Here is a 17,387-nt window from a genome sequence, read left to right on the forward strand (position 1 = left end):
TGAATGGATAAAGAAGATGTGGAGTATATATACACAATGAAATATTATTCAGCCACAAAAAAGAGTGAAATCTTGCCATTTGCAACGGCATGGATGGATTCAGAGGGTATCATGCTAATGAAATAAGTCACAAAAAGACAAAAACTGTATCGTTTCACTCATATGTGGAATTTAAGAAACAAAGCAAATGAAGAAAGGAAAAAAGAGACAAACCAAAAAACAGACTCTTATCTAGAGAAAACAGATGATCGCCAGGGTGGCGGTAGGTGGGGGCATGGGTGAACTGTGTGAAGGGATTAAGAGTACACTTACCATGATGAACACTGAGTAATGTACAGAATTGTTGAATCACTACATTGTATACCTCAAAATAACAGAACACTGTATTTTAGTTATACTGATATTATAAAATAAAAAAATCAAAAAAAGAAATATCCTATTCACAGTTTCCTCAGAAGTGTTTGTTTTCATGCAATATCTTTAGCATTTAATAAGATGATCCTATTATATATGGATGATTTTTTTCTTCTCATTTGCTCTACTACAATAAATAAATTATCAATAGGAAAGGCTGGTTGCTTTCCAGGGTCGAATGCTACCTGCTCATGGTATTTGGTTTGCTTGATAAACTACTGAACATATTTTCTGGCTACTTTCTTTAAGCTTTTCCCTAGTATGTTAAGTTAATTAGTAGGAGATTAATCTGTGAGAAAAAAAGGAAATAGTTGTGGAACCAAACTGAACTGGAAAACACTAACACAGCAATAGAAATTACAGCAAAAACATTTTTAGAAAGGACAGAAAGGTTATAAACCTGGGAAGAGTGTTTAGACATACTTACCAGAGAAATTCACATAAAAATGATAATGAAATACCACTTCTGATATAAAAAGACAAATATTAAAATAATTATACTACTCAAAGCTGCAAGAAGAGTGTAGTGAGACAAATCCTCTCGTAGATCACTCGTGGAAATAAGATGATTTACAGGTGTTGCTGGATTTACAGGTGTTTCTGCCCAGTGTTTCTGGAGAGTAGTATGGCAGCGTGTGTTGAGTTTTAAAAATCGTGATATCCTCCAAAAATAAAAACTAGTACAATTCCAGTTCTAAGACCATACCAAAAATATAACTGAATACAGGGGAAATACGATTTATTTATAAACTGTTCATTAATTATGAAATAATATAAAATATGTGAAACACCCAAAATGAGCACAAATGGAATAATGGTTAAATATTCTTTTGGGACATCCGTTATCTTATACGTCACACAGATACTAAAACGTGAGATTTTCAAAGAATTGATGATACCACAGAAAAATGTTGATGATCTAAATGCTAAGTAAATACGGCAGAATATATTCTGTATAAAGTATGATCTCGATTCTATTAAATAGTGTGTGTGTAATGCACACGGAATACAATAATTGTTATGGCAGAACAGACTACAAATCTAGTTTATGTTCAAAGAAGGGATTCTAACTTATGTAGTTTTTTTTTTTTTATCAAAGTTTGTTCAACTTTTTTAACACTCAAAAAAGAATCGTGGGATCTCCATTTACACTTACCAGATCGATATTTTGCATTATATCCTGAAATGAAGGATGAGTTCGAAACTGTTCAAAGAGATCTCGCTTGTAAAGCAGTGCGTACACCAAGTTTGGATTGTGGTGAAGAGAATTTGTCAGGCAGGAATTGATGATCTCTAACATCATTCGAATCACTTCTTCGATGACATTTAGGTCTTGTGCCTGATAAAGAAAGAAAACACACACAGTGTTCTTCTCATTAACACAGAATTAATCAGACCAAGAGTAACTGCTTTAAAATTATAACGACATTGAAAAGATAATGCAAAAGAGATCATTTGTCAAGAATCTTTAGATTATTTTTCTGATTATTTTTGTCAAGAATCTTTAGAATCAGGTTGATCACTTACTACAGTATTTGAGTAAAAATCTTTTGAACTCAGATAGTCACAATTAGAAACTGAAATAATAAATCATAGACTCACCAATCTAGGAGGAAATGTGGTGCTTACTGAGGCCCTTACTTACTAACCTCTTGTTGGTATTCCCATATGGCATCACCCTAAATCATTAGACTTCCACAGTTTAAGGTGGTGGTTGGGTCTTACCAATTCCAAGAAAAGCGCCTCATTCAGAACATGACCTCACTTCTCTACACTGTCATGTCGATCTTTCTGTTTACAGATAAATAGCCTACTGTTTTGCCTCTTTTTCCCCAGTCAATAGTCTTTGGGAATCTAAACATGAAATAGTTACAAGACAGCAAAAACAATCAACAAATCTCTTGGAAGAAAGGACAACGGAAAGAGCAAAAATATAGGTAAATACAACACTTTCCTTTTCCTCTTAAGTTTCCTAAATTATGTCTGAAAGTTACAGCAAAAAATTATAACATTGTCTGATGTGGTTCTCGATGTTTATAAGCGAATATCTAAGACAATTATACTATAAACCAGGGAGGGCAAAGGGATGTAAAGACAGAAAAGGTTTCTACTTCTCTCTTGAACTGTTAAATGTCAACAATACTAGATTGTGACAAGTTATGTATGTATACTGTTTAGAGCAAATCTACACAGAGATCTACACAAAAACAGTATATACATACATCAAAATGGAATTCTAAAAAAGTGTTCAAGTATCTACAGGAAGGCAGAAAAATAAGACAGGCATACGAAAAATAGGGAACAAACAGAAAACAGAAAGTAAAATGGCAGACTTAAGCTCTAAAATATCTATCAGTAATGACATTAATTGCAAATTGTGTAAATAATTAAAACTCAAAGTTTTGCACAGTGGATAAGAACACAAGACTCAACTATATGCCAGCCCCAAGAAATCTCAAATAGAACTCACTTCAAAATATAGTTAGGTCAAAAGCAAAAGGATGAGAAAAAGATATACCATGCAAATATTAATTGAAAGAAATGATCTGATCTATTAGTGTCAGATAAAGTATACCTCAAAGACGGTATGGCCTGCAAAGTAAAAAATATTCACTATCTGGTCCAGCAGACAAAAAGCTATGCTTATTTGCACACAACTTATCTCCACTTGTACAATGTATACGAAGTATAATGTCCAGCATTCAATCGAAATGTGCAAGACAAAGAAACAAAAACCAAGTAAAAACAACTCACATCCAAGAATCAAAATAACCAGCATTATCAGACTGACAGAAAGATATTAAGAATATCTAACAAGAAATTTTAAAGAACTATAATTTACAAAATCTATCATGATTGATGGGGAATTTTAGTAGAGCTGAAAACTGTAAGAAAGTGACAAATGTAAATGCTAGAATTTTAAAAAATATAGGGGTCCCTGGGTGGCTCAGTTGGTTAAGTGTCCAACATAACTCATCAGGTTATGATCTCACAGTTCATGAGTTCAAGCCCCACACTGGCTGTCAGCGCAGGGCCCACTTCAGATCCTCTGTCCCCTTCTCTCCCCACCCTGCTCGCTCTCTCTCTCTCTCTCTCTCTCTCTCTCTCTATATATATATATATATATATATTTACTGCTAATATATATAATATATATAATATATATTCCTATATATATATTTACTGCTAATATATATAATATATATAATATATATTCCTATATATATATTTACTGCTAATATATATATAATATATATTCCTATATATATTTTATATATATATAAAATATATTCCTATATATATTTTATATATATATATATTATATATATTCCTATATATATTATATATATAATATATATTCCTATATATATTTTTTATATACTGTTTTATATATATATAAAACATATATATAATATATATATAATATATATATGTTTTACATATATATGTTTTATTTATATATATATATATTATATATATATATATAATATATATATATAAAGAACACCTAGGTGGGTTCAATAGCGGACTTCACAGAGTCTTGAAGAGATAATGGCTGAGCATTAAAATAATGAAAGAATCAAACAATGATCTTCTAAGAAGCTCAGAGAATATCCCCCCCACAAATGCACCCAAAACAAAACAAAACAAAACAAAACACACATCCAGATACACCATATTCAACTTTGAAAGCCAAAGACAAAAACACATTAAGTACGAGACACAAGGATAGGAATTATACGAGGGGGCTTGGAGAAACGACACAAGCTGATCTAAACGGAGGGGCATGGATACAGTGCTGAAGAAGAGTCAAAGAAGAATTCTATAGCTAGCAAAAATATCTTTCAAATGTGAAGGTGAAATAGGGATTTCTTTCACACTAAAATAAGCTGAGATAATGTAGGAGGCACCTGTACTGTGAGAAATGTACAACAATTTCTTCGGGCATTAGAATGAGTATAAAACCAGACTGGATGGTAGACCTACACAAGGAAATAAGGACAGTTTTATTTTTTAATCATTCTAGAAGAAAACTGGTCTCAAAAGTAAAATAGGAACAATGTATTATCAGTTTATTGCATATGTAAAATACATCACAACATTCTCTTACTAATGGCCATCCAATCAATTCCTGTCTCCTCGTTTCTACCAGCAATGATACAGTAAGTGTATTGGTAGATCTGCCCTTACGTCTGTCTTCTGTCTGTCCTTGGGGCTTATATCTGTCCTTCCACCTCTCTGGGACAGGTTCCAGGAAAGGGACTGCTGAAAATATTGGATTTGTATCGTGAATAGATGTTGCCAGATTGTTGCTTAAAGAGCAATGACAACACATGTACACTGTCATGTAGGAAGGCTTATGCCTGAGTTTCTCATCCACATATATAATCATCTCATTTAATAGTCACTGTCTGAAAGATTCATCACTTCTGGACAGTTATGTCAAAATTTCCCCAAATAAGAAAGGGTTTATCTATTCCTCCAAGCGATTCACATATTCAGAGTGACTCTAGGTCCATGATTGTCATCTTTAAAAAACCAACAACACATTTTTATCACTATCTACTGTTTCTCTCAATCCATATTGTTTATTTTATGTGCTTTACTGATATTAACGTTGTTGTACCATCTTCACTTTTTTTTTTTTTTAACATTTGCCAGGTATATCTTTAACTTTCAAGCCTTTAATTTTCAAACTGTCTGTGTTACTAGAAACATATATACTTAAAAGCAACTATATAGCTAGGTTTCAGAGTTTGTAAATCTAATCTGTGGGGCGCCTGGGTGGCTCAGTCCGTTGAGCATCTGACTTAGGCTCAGGTCACGATCTCGCGGCTCGTGGATTCAAGCCCTGCGTCGGGCTCTGTGCTGACAGCTCAGAACCTGGAGCCTGCTTTGGATTCTGTGTCTCCCTCCCTCTCTGTCCCTCTCCTGTTCACACATTCTCTCTCTCTCTCTCAAAAATAAATAAACATTAAAAAAAAAATCTGATAGCTTCTGAATTTTCAGTGAGTTTAGTTCACTTACATTTGTTGTCATTGTTGGCACCTTTGCATTTATTCCTTCCATCGTGTTTTGTGACTTTTAAATCAGTTAGCTATTGCCGTGTGACAAACTACTCCACAGCTTAGCAGTGTAGAATAGCAATAATCATTTGGTTTGCTAATGATCTGGGCTGGCCTTGATGGGGACAGCAGGTCTCTGCTCCATGTGGCTTCCCATGGGGACGCCTGACTGTAGGTTAGAGGCTCTCCTGGTATGACAGCTCACACGGCTGGCAGATTGGTGTGGCTTGTGAGAAAAAGGGTGGGAGGTGTAGCTGGGGAGTGGGGGCAGGGTCTTTGACTCTCTGCACATGGTCTCTTCTGGGTGGCAAGAACTTCCTCACAGAATGATGGTTCCAAGAGATCTAATTATCTATTCTCAAACTTTTATTTAATTCTAATTCCCACAGAAAACGATCCTGACCATGGTAATTTATAAGTTATTTGCTACTATGACTGGATTCTGGTGCAGGTACCTACTATGCATGGCAATAAGCAAATGGAATCCTTCCTGCTTCATTTTTAAAAGGCATTGTTGGGCAATAATCACTACTTGTACAAAGATGAAAAATAAGAGTAAGAGTTTCTTTACAATTTCAGAATTGTCCAAATCTCAATATTTAAACAGACCTAAATGTTATCTAATCACATCACCATTCGGGTGTCAGAATTTCAAATGGTATTTAGAGAAGATTGCTATTTGATTTTTTTTTTTCCATGACGATGAAATGAAATAGCACTTGTAAAGCCCTTAACATAGTGTGTAACACACAGTAAGGACCGCACCATGTGAGTGTTTTTTTAAAAAAAATAATAATGTATTTGAAAGATGAAAAATCATGGTAATTTCAGCCATTATATAAAAAGAAAAAGATAAATGCCTTTCCAAAGTTGATAAATTAATTCAATTACTGTAACTATAAAGAATTAGAAATCACATTTCTTAGTCTTAAATATAAGCCCTGAATTCCACTTCTATTAATTTATAAAACTGGTCCATTACAGGGCATGTATAGAAAAACTGACTTACGTTTATGGAATTATGTAAGGTTTTTATAAAAAGATGTGTCTTAAAAAACCAATCATGTTTCCCGTGTATTGTGTCAAAATCAGCTCTCTCAGGGAAAACCTGATGGCTCACTGGGAGAGCAGCAAAGTATGTGGAGAATGTCATGTCTTTTTCATTCATGGGACTTTGTTTTTAGCACATAGAGTTTCCATTCTAGAAACGGATCCCAGATCAGACTTTCTTCTCCAAAAAACCCCCCAGAGGCCCCCCAAAAACAAAAAACCAAAAACACATACTTATTTAGTTGTGCAAAGTCTCAAAAAAGGGACCCCGAAAAATGGTCCCATGTTCAGATGTTTCTGACGGTTTTTGTACATGTTGGTAATGAACACTGAACAGGTTCTGTGCGAAGCTGTGATTTCACATCTAACAAACAGGCAGGCAGTTGTGGGAGGATCTGACCCTGTCAACAGTGCTCAGGGTTGCCTCATTATATAAACTTCCTTTTCCTTTTAAGAGGGAATTTATACAGTTAAATAGTTTCAAATCATTTATTTTTAGTTTCCTTAAGAGAAGCATATGTATCTTGTTTGTATTAGTTTTGGGGGGATTCCAAGAGAGTTGTCTAAATTTCCTGCATTTTCAGCAGAAAATAAAACCTTCAACAAAATTAATGGGACTTTGCCAAAGTGGGGATGAAGGGGGAGGAAATGCACAGGCAACGCTCTTTTTAAAGTTAATGTGCAAATGGCCTTCAAAGCCAATCATTTGGTGATAGACTCTTGTTATCTTTATGTTGTTAATTTACTGGCACACACACTAAAAAGCTTTGTGACCATGTTAGTTCTAGCCAGAACTGGATTCGCCCCCAAATATCAAGCTTCTGATAGCAAGAACTAGCTTTATATTACATGGAAAACCGCAGCTGAAGAATAAATCCTGTGACCAGAGGAGACAATGTGTAACCTTAATAACGCGGGAGTAGGGGAGTGGTGGGGGGAGGCAGAGCAAAGGCACCACCGGCCTCGGCCTCGTGTGGGAATGTAAAACGATGTGGTCTTTTTCTTCATTCTTTGGACAGGGTTTGAACGTGGCCCACAAGCCTAAACTAGAAGCCTGGGAAGTCTGTTATTTAAAACATGCTTACTGGTGGCAGGAAGGCAAGATAATGGTGGCTGCTAGGGGACATTGGCTAACTTTACATGTTTTTCCATACCTGGAAAAGAGCCAGAGAACTCGCACAAAAAAGGAATGTTCTGATGGAAATCCAACTAAGTTGCAGCCCCCCACAATCCCATTACCTTAGCAGGCTCCTCACACGGGGCGTAAAGTGGGGTGTGGGGCAGTGCTGTTCTGATTTCCTCAGGCCCTCGTACGGGCAGACAGCAAGCGGACATCCAAGCCTGGAGTTTTTTTGTTCTGTTTTTAAAAATGTATCGTTTTGCCTTAAGAATTAGTGTTCATGGGGTGCCTGGGTGGCTCAGTCGGTTGAGCATCTGACTTCGGCTCAGGTCATGATCTCACGGTTCGGGAGTTCCAGCCCCGCATCAGGCTCTGTGCTGACAGCTCGGGGCCTGGAGCCTGCTTTGGATTCTGTGTCTCCCTCTCTCTCTGCTCCTCCCCTGCTCACACTCTCTCTCTCAAAAATAAATAAAGATTAAAAAAAAATTTTTTTTTTAAAGAATTAGTGTTCATTTCCACTCTTCTTCAAACTGTATTGGTGTTTTATCATAAAAAGAAAGATTCTGGGGTGCCTGGGTGGCTCAGCTGGTTGAGCGTCAGGCTCTTGATTTCAGCTTGGGTCACAATCCCAGGGTCGTGGGATCAAGATCAAGCCCCACGTGGGGCTCGGCGCCGAGCCTGGAGCCTGCTTGGGATTCTCTCTCCCTCTGTCCCTCCTCCCTCCCTCTCTAAAACAAAACAAAACAAAACAAAACAAAACAAAACAAAACAAAACAAAAGAATTTAAAAAGGAATATCCTTTGACATCCTATAAAGTAAAATCTGAGTAAAATAACTCCCTAGTAAGATGTATCTTTTCTTTATAACGGCTTTGATGTTCCACTGTGTGGCTCCCTCATCCCAATCAGAAAGAGAAGAGCCCCGTTCTAGTCTTAGCTCTGCCTACAACGAGCTGTATGACCTTTGTTAAGTCACTTCACCTAGGCTGTAGTTTTTCATCTGCAAAAACAAGTGCTTATAAGATTAAAAAAAAAATCCCTTGCTGGGGCGCCTGGGTGGCTCAGTTGGTTAAGTGTCCGACTTCGGCTCATGGGTCATCTCGCAGTTCATGAGTTTGAGACCCACGTCAGACTCTGTGCTGACAGCTCAGAGTCTGGAGCCTGCTTCGGATTCTGTGTCTCCCTCTCTCTCTCTGTCCCTCCCCCACTCATGTTCATTCGCGCTCTGTCTCTGTCTCTCTCAAAAATAAATAAACATTAAAAAATTTTTTTAAAAATCCCTTGCTACTTGGGAGTCTTCGCTTCCATAGAGAATGCAGAAAACAATGAATTTAGAAAGCAAATTTTATTAGAGTAACCAAACACATAATTAATGTAGAAAAATCTTTAGGATGACCTCAAACTTCAGTAAAATTCAGAATTTACGTCAGATTACCCCAGCACCTTGAATAGAGCCACTGTTAGTTTAGAAGGGAAAACCACTCAACAACCTTTGAGAGTAAAAATGTGTAAGTCTGAGTTTGAAAATAATCATTCTCTAAACCCTGTGGCTTTTATCATGCATTAAATGTCAAGGTTTATTATCTTTGATATTGTTAATGCACAAAAGGGAAATCATTCCTTTATTTTTTACTTAAAAAAATTTTTTTTAACTTTCTTTATTCCTGAGAAAGAGAGAGAGAGAGAGAGAGAGAGAGCGAGCATGAGTGGAGGAGGACTAGAGAGAGGCAGACACAGAATCCAAAGCAGGCTCCAGGTTCTGAGCTGTCAGCACAGAGCCCGACGTGGGGCTTGAACTCGCGACCTGAGCCGAAGTTGGACGCTTAACCAATTGAGCCAGCCAGGTGGCCCTAGGGGAATCATTTCTAAACGTGGGTGCCCTTTTTTCATTCTTTCTCCCTAAGAAGAGTCAGTGGTGCTAAGAATCACATATAGGAGAGTTACAGCCCAGTTAAAAAAAAAAAAAATGGAAAAAGGAAGACCAGAAGTAGCTGCCACTCAGTGGAGAGAGGCTCTAGACTGGGTTCTAGCCCCAGTTTTGCCATAGACGGGACAAGTTACCATCCGGGCCTCAGCTCCTTCAAATGTGAAATAAGTGGGCACTCTGGGGCAAGGCAGGGAAGCACGATAAGGGACCCACACTGGCTTGTGCTTAGGATGTGTGAAGATCACCTCTCTCACTCTACCAGTGAGAAAAAGCCAGATAATTTAGTAAATCCTAAGTCTTCTTGAGGCCATCAGAGAGTAATTTTGGAAGTCCATCAAGTGACATGAACTCCCCAGAGGGACAAGCCCCTCTAAAGAGAGAAGGAGCACACACACCCTCTTGTTTTTGGCAAGCACAGGGGGAAGACATGGTCTCCACACAAGCTGGTAGAAAGAAATCAGACACTATTTCAATATGTTCTTAAAGGCTAAGTGTGGTCTAATGTGTCAGTCTGGAAAGCTGGAGCCCCAGATACAGTGGAGTCTGCACTCACTTGAAAGCTCTTTTCTCCCAGCCGTCACCAGGTGCTCAGGAGAAAGGCTGGGTGTGGAGAAGGAGACGGAAAAGAACCCTCTATCTGACCCTGCTTTCCACACCCTCCTCTCATGCTAAGCAAAAGCTTGAAGCTACTGGGGCAGCAAACTCTACTGGCCCAGAACACACGGAAATTTCCACTGTTTCTGGGGAGAAGTAGAAATATAACCCATCTGCCTCTGAATGAGAAGCAGGAAACTCATCTCCAGGACCTAGGCAGGGATCTGTTTCTGCTGGTAGGTGAACCAAACAAAAACCCTCTAACACTGGGGAATAGGGTAGGAAACCATGTGGGGTGCAGAATCCTATACCTGGATCTCATGCTACCACTGGAATGGGGCGGGGAACTGTCGCTTAAGGCCAACCGCAGACACAGAGCTGACAAGATGAGGAGGGACAGAGGGGTCGAGAAAGCCCCACCTCTAAGACCCAGGCACGCACACAGGCTCCCCAAGGAAGAGTCTGGGCCAGGACAACAGAAACAGCCCTTCTCTGACTCGGCCGCAGGGACTGCTGAGAGCAACACGGAACAGAACCCAGGCCCGCCCTTCAGGCACAGGCAACAGCTACTGGGGAATGCCAGGCTGGCAAGCACTGAAGACGAAAGCTAAACGCAGCTCCAGTCCCAACCAGAATGAGTCGACTCCCACATCAGCAGGGGTGTGTCGTTTTTAGGTGCGCTTTTTACTCCAGACTCCACTCTCCTATACACAGTGTCTGGCACTGAGTAGAAAACTAAGGCACATAAATCATATGGCTCGTGAGTCACATAGAGTATATGACGCGGTAGGTGCTGGGGACAGAGTAGTGAAACGCACATGCCCGCACCTTCCCACAGGTAATCATTTAGAGGAGACACCCGCTGGGAGGTACAGGGTGCCATGGGAACACTTGAGGGTCTTGGGGAGAAAGGGGAGAGGCAGTACAACAGAGTAGTTAGGACATAAGCTCTGGAGATACACCTGGATGTGAACCCCAGCTTTAGCATTTACTAGCTATGTGTCCTATGAACCTCACTCAGCCTTCTCATCTCAAAAATTAGAACATTATCTATTTCATAGGATATGATTAAATAATATATTTTAAAACATTTGCTGTCTTGCCTGGTGCTCATTACATGGTAGGTCCCATGACTACTTATTACGAGCAGGCAGAGACCTGTCTAAGTTGGCGGGGAGGTCAAAGGCAGAAAAGTGCATGCACAGAAAGCCTGACAGCGACATGGACCATGCTACGGGGAGGAAATCCAGTTTGGCTAGAACGTCAAATGTGAGAGAGGGTGACAAGAGGTGGAACCAGATCAAACGGGTCTCCCTGGCCAAGTCAGACGACTTCAGGACTTCCCCTAGTGTAAAGAGGAACTCTGGGGGCCCTCCTACTTCTGAAACACCCCAAAAGAAGAAAAACCCACTTCTGGCTACAAAGCGGCCCTGGAGACGGGTAGGCGAGACAATTCTGGAGAGGTCCAGAGAGCGCATTTTGAAAAGCTACAGAGGCACACATTCGGGTGTTATGGCTTGCTACCCACAGTGCAAAGGGCATGAGAAACGGGAAAGAGAGCAGAAACTGAAACTCAAGGATGAACTTTGGAACTACCATCCAAAATTTTGAAAAAGAACACCGAGCTGACATTTTCTAACGAACAATATGTAGTGCAATGCTATACTAGGTAATATGTTAGATAGGACACCATACACAGAAAGATAAGACAGTGGAAGAGAAAGAACCCAGAAACACATCCAAGTATATGTGGGAATTCAGTAAATTATACAGACTGGATTTTATACCAGAGGAGATAAATAATCAAATCAATGCTACTGGGCTGAGTAATAATTAAATATAAAAAAATGTAAAGGCTAGATCTCTAATTAATTCCTTCAACAAAAAGAATTCCAGAAGATTAAAAAGTCAAAAATAAAGTTTAAAGGTTTAGAAAAAAAATACAGGTAAATATTTTTATAATCTTGACCCAGGGATGGGGTAAAGAGAGGCTGGGAGGCTTTTTGACATTTTAGAAAAGAATCCAGAGTCTCTGAGGGAAAAAACACATAGTTTTGGATACATGAAAAATGTAAATCTTTTGAAATGAGAAAAGGAGCCTTAAAAATGGAGAAAAGACTAATAGCAACTAAGAAAAATATTAGCAACATATTCATAAAGAGCAAAAACACATGAAGAAATTTTACAGATCAGTAAGAAAAACAAATAGCCAATGGCGAAATGCTAATCAGTAATGGATGCAACCAAAGTTGTTCTTAACAGAAAAATGCACGGCCTCCCAGTCACTCAGAAGTGAACAAGTAAAATTGAGAAAGTAAACAAAGTATGTCCAAAGAAAGCAGGATAGAAGAAATGACCAAAAAAAAAAAAAAACCCAAAAAACCTAAAGAAATAAATTAGAAAATGCAGTAAAACCACAAGAGAGAGGTAAATAAATACATTGGTTTACCTTAAAAGCAAACGAAAAGCAGACAACATGTTAATGAGGAACAAAAGGAAAACATATAAAACATTAGGGAAAGGAAAAGGAACAGAACTATGGATTTGGAAAACATTTCAATGAAGATTCTCTGTATCATTCTCTAAAAAAATTGACAATCTGTGGTAAAAATGGAAAACACGAATGATATACTCTATTAGTGAGGCCGCAGGAAAACAGTAACTCTCAAAAGAGGTCAGTGGGAATGCAAAGTGGTACAGTCTCAGCGGAGGAACATTTGGCAATATATAAAAAAATTACACGTGCACATGCGCCCTGACTCAGGAATCCCACCTTTAGGAGGTGAATACGAAGGCATGTTTGCCCGATTATGAAACAGCATACGCACGAGGTTAGTAATTATGGCATTCGTAAATAACGAAAGAAAACAAAGTGTCCATCCATCAGCTATGGTATCTCCACATAGCCTAATACTACGCAGTTGGGACAAGCAAAGATGTGTCTACACTAACATGGAGTGACCTCTGGGCTATGCCGTGAATACAGCGAGTTGTACAACAAACGCACCGTGTGTTATCTTTTGGGTAAGAAAGGACCTGGGGAAGACTGGGTCTGTGTGCATGCAAAAAGAAACTGGAAGGATAAAAAAATAAAAAATAAAAAATAATAAATAAATAAATAAATAAATAAATTAAATAAAATAGTTACCTACAAAGGAAGGGAGGGAACAAGGAAGAGGGAACAGGAACCAAAGCAAGAGCTTTCTGCGTATATCCTGTTACACAGTTTTGACTTTGGCAACAAATGTTTTACATATTCCAAAATAAAATCAAATTGAGAATTACAAAGAATTCTCTAAAACTTGACAATATGGGGTGCCTGGGTGGCTCAGTTGGTTAAGTGTCCAACTCTTCATTTCGGCTCAGGTCACGATCTCAGGGTCCTGGGATCGAGCCCTGCATCGCGCTCTGTGCTGTCGGCATGAAGCCTGCTTGGAATTCTCTCTCTCTCCTCTCTTTCTACCCTTCCCCTACTTGTGTGGGTGTGCGCTCTCTCTCTCAAAATAAATAAACTTAAAAAAAAAAACTTGACAATAAACTGTAACAATTTATCAGAACTGTAACATGATGATACTGACAAAAGTTCTTACCTCGAGTATCTTTGAAATCCTATTGACTGTACATAAATATTTTCCTAGCAGAATACTAAGTAGACTGTACTCTAAAAACAGAAATGAAATCTCAAACTTAGTTCAATAGTCTAATGTTTAGTAGTCACACTGGTGACACTGTTTTGAAGCTACAGATTACTTAATTCAAGTAAATAGGTTAAGGTTTTTAAGAATCAAGGTTTTCAGAATAAGAGAGGAATTCAAAACATAAAACCAAATAAAAAAGGAAAGCTAAAAAAACTTGTAATGCTGAATGTGAATTTGAAATCATAAACATGATTTTTTGTTGTTGTTCGAAAAATATGCATTTTCTAATACAGTCCACTGCAAAGGTCTAGTAATGACAACCAAACAGCAATGAGAGCACCAGCTGTTAGATGATGTTCTCTAAACACCATTCAGGACCAAAAACCAAACAAACAAAACAACCCAAGCCTCCTTGAAAGGATGACGGGTACCAGGCCTGTGCCTGAACACACAGAGTATTACTTGAGACACCTGCACTAGACAGAAATCCAGGAGGCTTGTCATGGCCAGTGGATTGCGTTAAAAGGACACAGAAGTCAACGTGCTGTGATATCCAGTGACCAAAGACGAAACTTCGAAGAGCTAAACTTCCCATATAATGAGATTTCTGGCAGGTGATCCGATGTTTCAGACCAACTCTCCCACCTGAGAACAGCTATAAAAGCTACACATGTACATATGTGTGTGTATACACATATGCACGCACATATACCGTATAATGGCCTCAGAAAGCCATCAAGGTAGTGCAAAATTGTAGATGCAAGATTTGGGAAAACAGAAAGATCTAGAGAGGTAAGTCTGGCATTTAGGACCACTTTTTCCTTAAAGATGTTTGCTCAAGTACAGCTGAGGGCCTCAGAAGCCGAGTAGGTGGGGAAGCTTAGCAAAAGGTTTGACTGGCTCACAGGAGTTACAGGTGGAAAGGGTAAATATTGGAATTTAGGATCTGTCGAAGAAGAGGGACCCAGGTAATTCCTTCAGGCTTTTATCTGGAAGTCTAAGAGCTATACCTGAATTGTACAAGTGAAAAACAAACAGACCATTCCTCAGAAAGACTCAAGTCTAGCTTTGAAGCATCTCAATCAGATCGGATGAAGTCAATCTGGGTGTAATAGCATTCCTAGCCTCACCAGTTGCCATAAGCAAAAATCCTCTCTGGAAGGAGATAACATCATCAAGGGCCTCAAATTATCTCCACCATTTTTCATATAAAATGTCTGGCACTCAATAAAACCAGGTGCAGTAAAACCAGGTCCCTAACTGAAAGACAAGAGAACAAGACAGTAGAAACAGGCCCACAGGAAAACCTCAAATGCATGCTTTAAAATGATTATGCCTAACAAATCTGAGGATGAGACAGAATTTGGGGAAAGAACTGTAAGCTACAAAAAAGAACTACATGAAAAATCTAGATATTAAAAATGCGTTAATAACTCATGAAGAACTTAATGGATGGCTTAAATAGCAAGTGAGACACAACTGCAGAGAAAATTAGTGAAGCAGAAAATAGTTGAGCCTGGGTGGCTCAGTCAGTTAAGGGTCTAACATCGGCTCGGGTCATGATATCATGGTTCGTGGGTTCGAGCCCCGTGTCGGGCTCTGTGCTGCCAGCTCAGACAGCCTGGAGCCTGCCTCAGAATCTGGGTCTCCCTCTCTCTCTCTGTTCCTTCCCCACTTGCACTCTGTCTCTCTCTCTCTCTCTCTCTCTCAAAAATAAAGATTAAAAAAAGGAAAGAAAACAGCTGATAAGAAAAGATCCAGAATAAAGAGCAAGGAACTGAATCAGTATTTTAGAGATAGATATTAGTTGAGAAATACATCAAGCAACAAATTTAAGAAACGTTATGAATTCTAAACAGGATAAATCTGACAAAAACTGATCTTAGTACATAACAGTAAAACTACTGAAAACCAAAGACAAAGAGAGTAATCTTCAAAGCAACCAAAGAGGGACAATCTATGATAATCCTTCTATCAACTTATGTTTTGCACACTTTTCTGTATGTGTGCAATACTTCGCTAATAAGTTTTTTTTAAAAGAATGCAATGAATTCAAACATATTCAACATATAAAACTCCGTGAGTTTAATAATGTAACCCTTCAAAAAATGAGAGCAAAATCTCTCACCTCCCAAACCCACCAATTCATTGGACAACATTGTCAGTATACAGGCCACTAGCTTCTTACTTTGAAAACTTGAGATTAAAAGGGAATAATTAAGCCTTTCCTTTATGAATTGCATTTCAACTAACCTTGTCTGATAAAGAATCATTCTTTCTAGAAAAACTACAGCTAATGAACGTAGAAAGAAAAATAAATTTTGAAAACAAAAGTGCTGTATTCTTAACTAATCGACTCATTTGGGCAACAATCACCAATGTGAAGAGAATAACATGAAAAGAGTAAAAGACCTATCAGAGATACACTGTTGAAAAGGGGGGCTGTACTTATGTAGTTTTATGAATAGCTCCTTGATTCTATCTTCAGGGAATATGTAATTCCTATGCCCTTTAAGCTTTTATTTTATTCATTTTTTTAAAAGGTTTTAATCTTTAAGTAATCTCTACACCCAACGTGGGGCTCGAACTCCCAGCCCCAAGATCAAGAGTCAGAAGCTCTACTGGCTGAGCCAGCCAGGCGCCACACCGTTTAAGCTTTTAAGGTCAGAAAAAAAGATAGTTTGTCATTTTTCCTTAAATGAGGGTAGCGTAACTGATTTCAAAATATGGTAAAGTTAGCTCAAAAGTGAAAACAAAAGCCGGTGTCATTAAAAGACTCAAAACATATACATATCAAAGTCAACATTACTAAAAAATTCTATAACCCAAGTAGTTTCAGGAATTCTAGAATAGTGCAATACTAAGAGATCACAGTAAATATTCAAAGGAGAAAAAAGTTATGGTCATCCTAGCGGATTTTTTAAAGGAACTTGAGAAGAGTCCATTTAAAAAGTTGTTTGGTAAAGAAACAGAAAGAGCCTTCATTTGAAAAAAAATGCACCATGGACACAAACACGTAATTCACAAAAGATAAAAACATTAAGATATGTTCACTTTTGCCAGTTTAAAAATACCCAGTAAAATTATAAGGCTCTACCTTTTTTTTTGACCTATTGATACAGATAACAAATCTAAGTCCCAGTGTGGTCAAGAAGAAACGAAATGGGCCTTCTCAGCAGAGTCCAGATGGAAGCATGATCTAACACAACTCTTCCCAGGTGCCAACTTATCAATATTTACTAAGAAAGCCTTTAAAAGTGCCCAGACGTTTTTGTGCCTGCAATTCTAATGTTAGAAATTTATTCTAAGGAAATAAGACTGTGCTCAAGGATTTTGCCTTGTGGATGTTTACGATATAATAATGAAAAATTCTCATCATCCCTCAATTAGTTTTCTATTGCTGCCACAGCAAACTATCACAAGTTGTGCAGCTTAAAACAATGCAAACGTATTATTTCACAGTTCTGAAGACATTCGGGTGGGTTTGGCTGCTGGTTCCTCTGCCCTGGGTCTCACGAGGCCAAATTCAAGGCGTCAGCTGGGCGAGGCTCTTATCTGGAGGCGCTGGGGGAGAATCTA

At 38.4% G+C, this 17,387-nt stretch overlaps 1 protein-coding gene across 4 annotated transcripts in view; it reads right to left on the reverse strand.

Annotated features, from left to right (window-relative positions):
• DYM (dymeclin) overlaps positions 1–17,387 on the reverse strand; it is a 350,855-nt gene that overhangs the window by 62,248 nt on the left and 271,220 nt on the right. For all 4 annotated transcript variants that reach the window (XM_019464089.2, XM_053902680.1, XM_019464093.2 and 1 more), the window contains one exon: positions 1,571–1,753. In XM_019464089.2, coding sequence (XP_019319634.1) covers positions 1,571–1,753 — 183 coding nt within the window. The remainder of the gene's footprint in view (positions 1–1,570; positions 1,754–17,387) is intronic.

This window comes from Panthera pardus, unplaced genomic scaffold (assembly GCF_024362965.1).
Source record: "Panthera pardus isolate Hobbes unplaced genomic scaffold, ASM2436296v1 HiC_scaffold_15, whole genome shotgun sequence".
Taxonomy (NCBI): domain Eukaryota; kingdom Metazoa; phylum Chordata; class Mammalia; order Carnivora; family Felidae; genus Panthera; species Panthera pardus.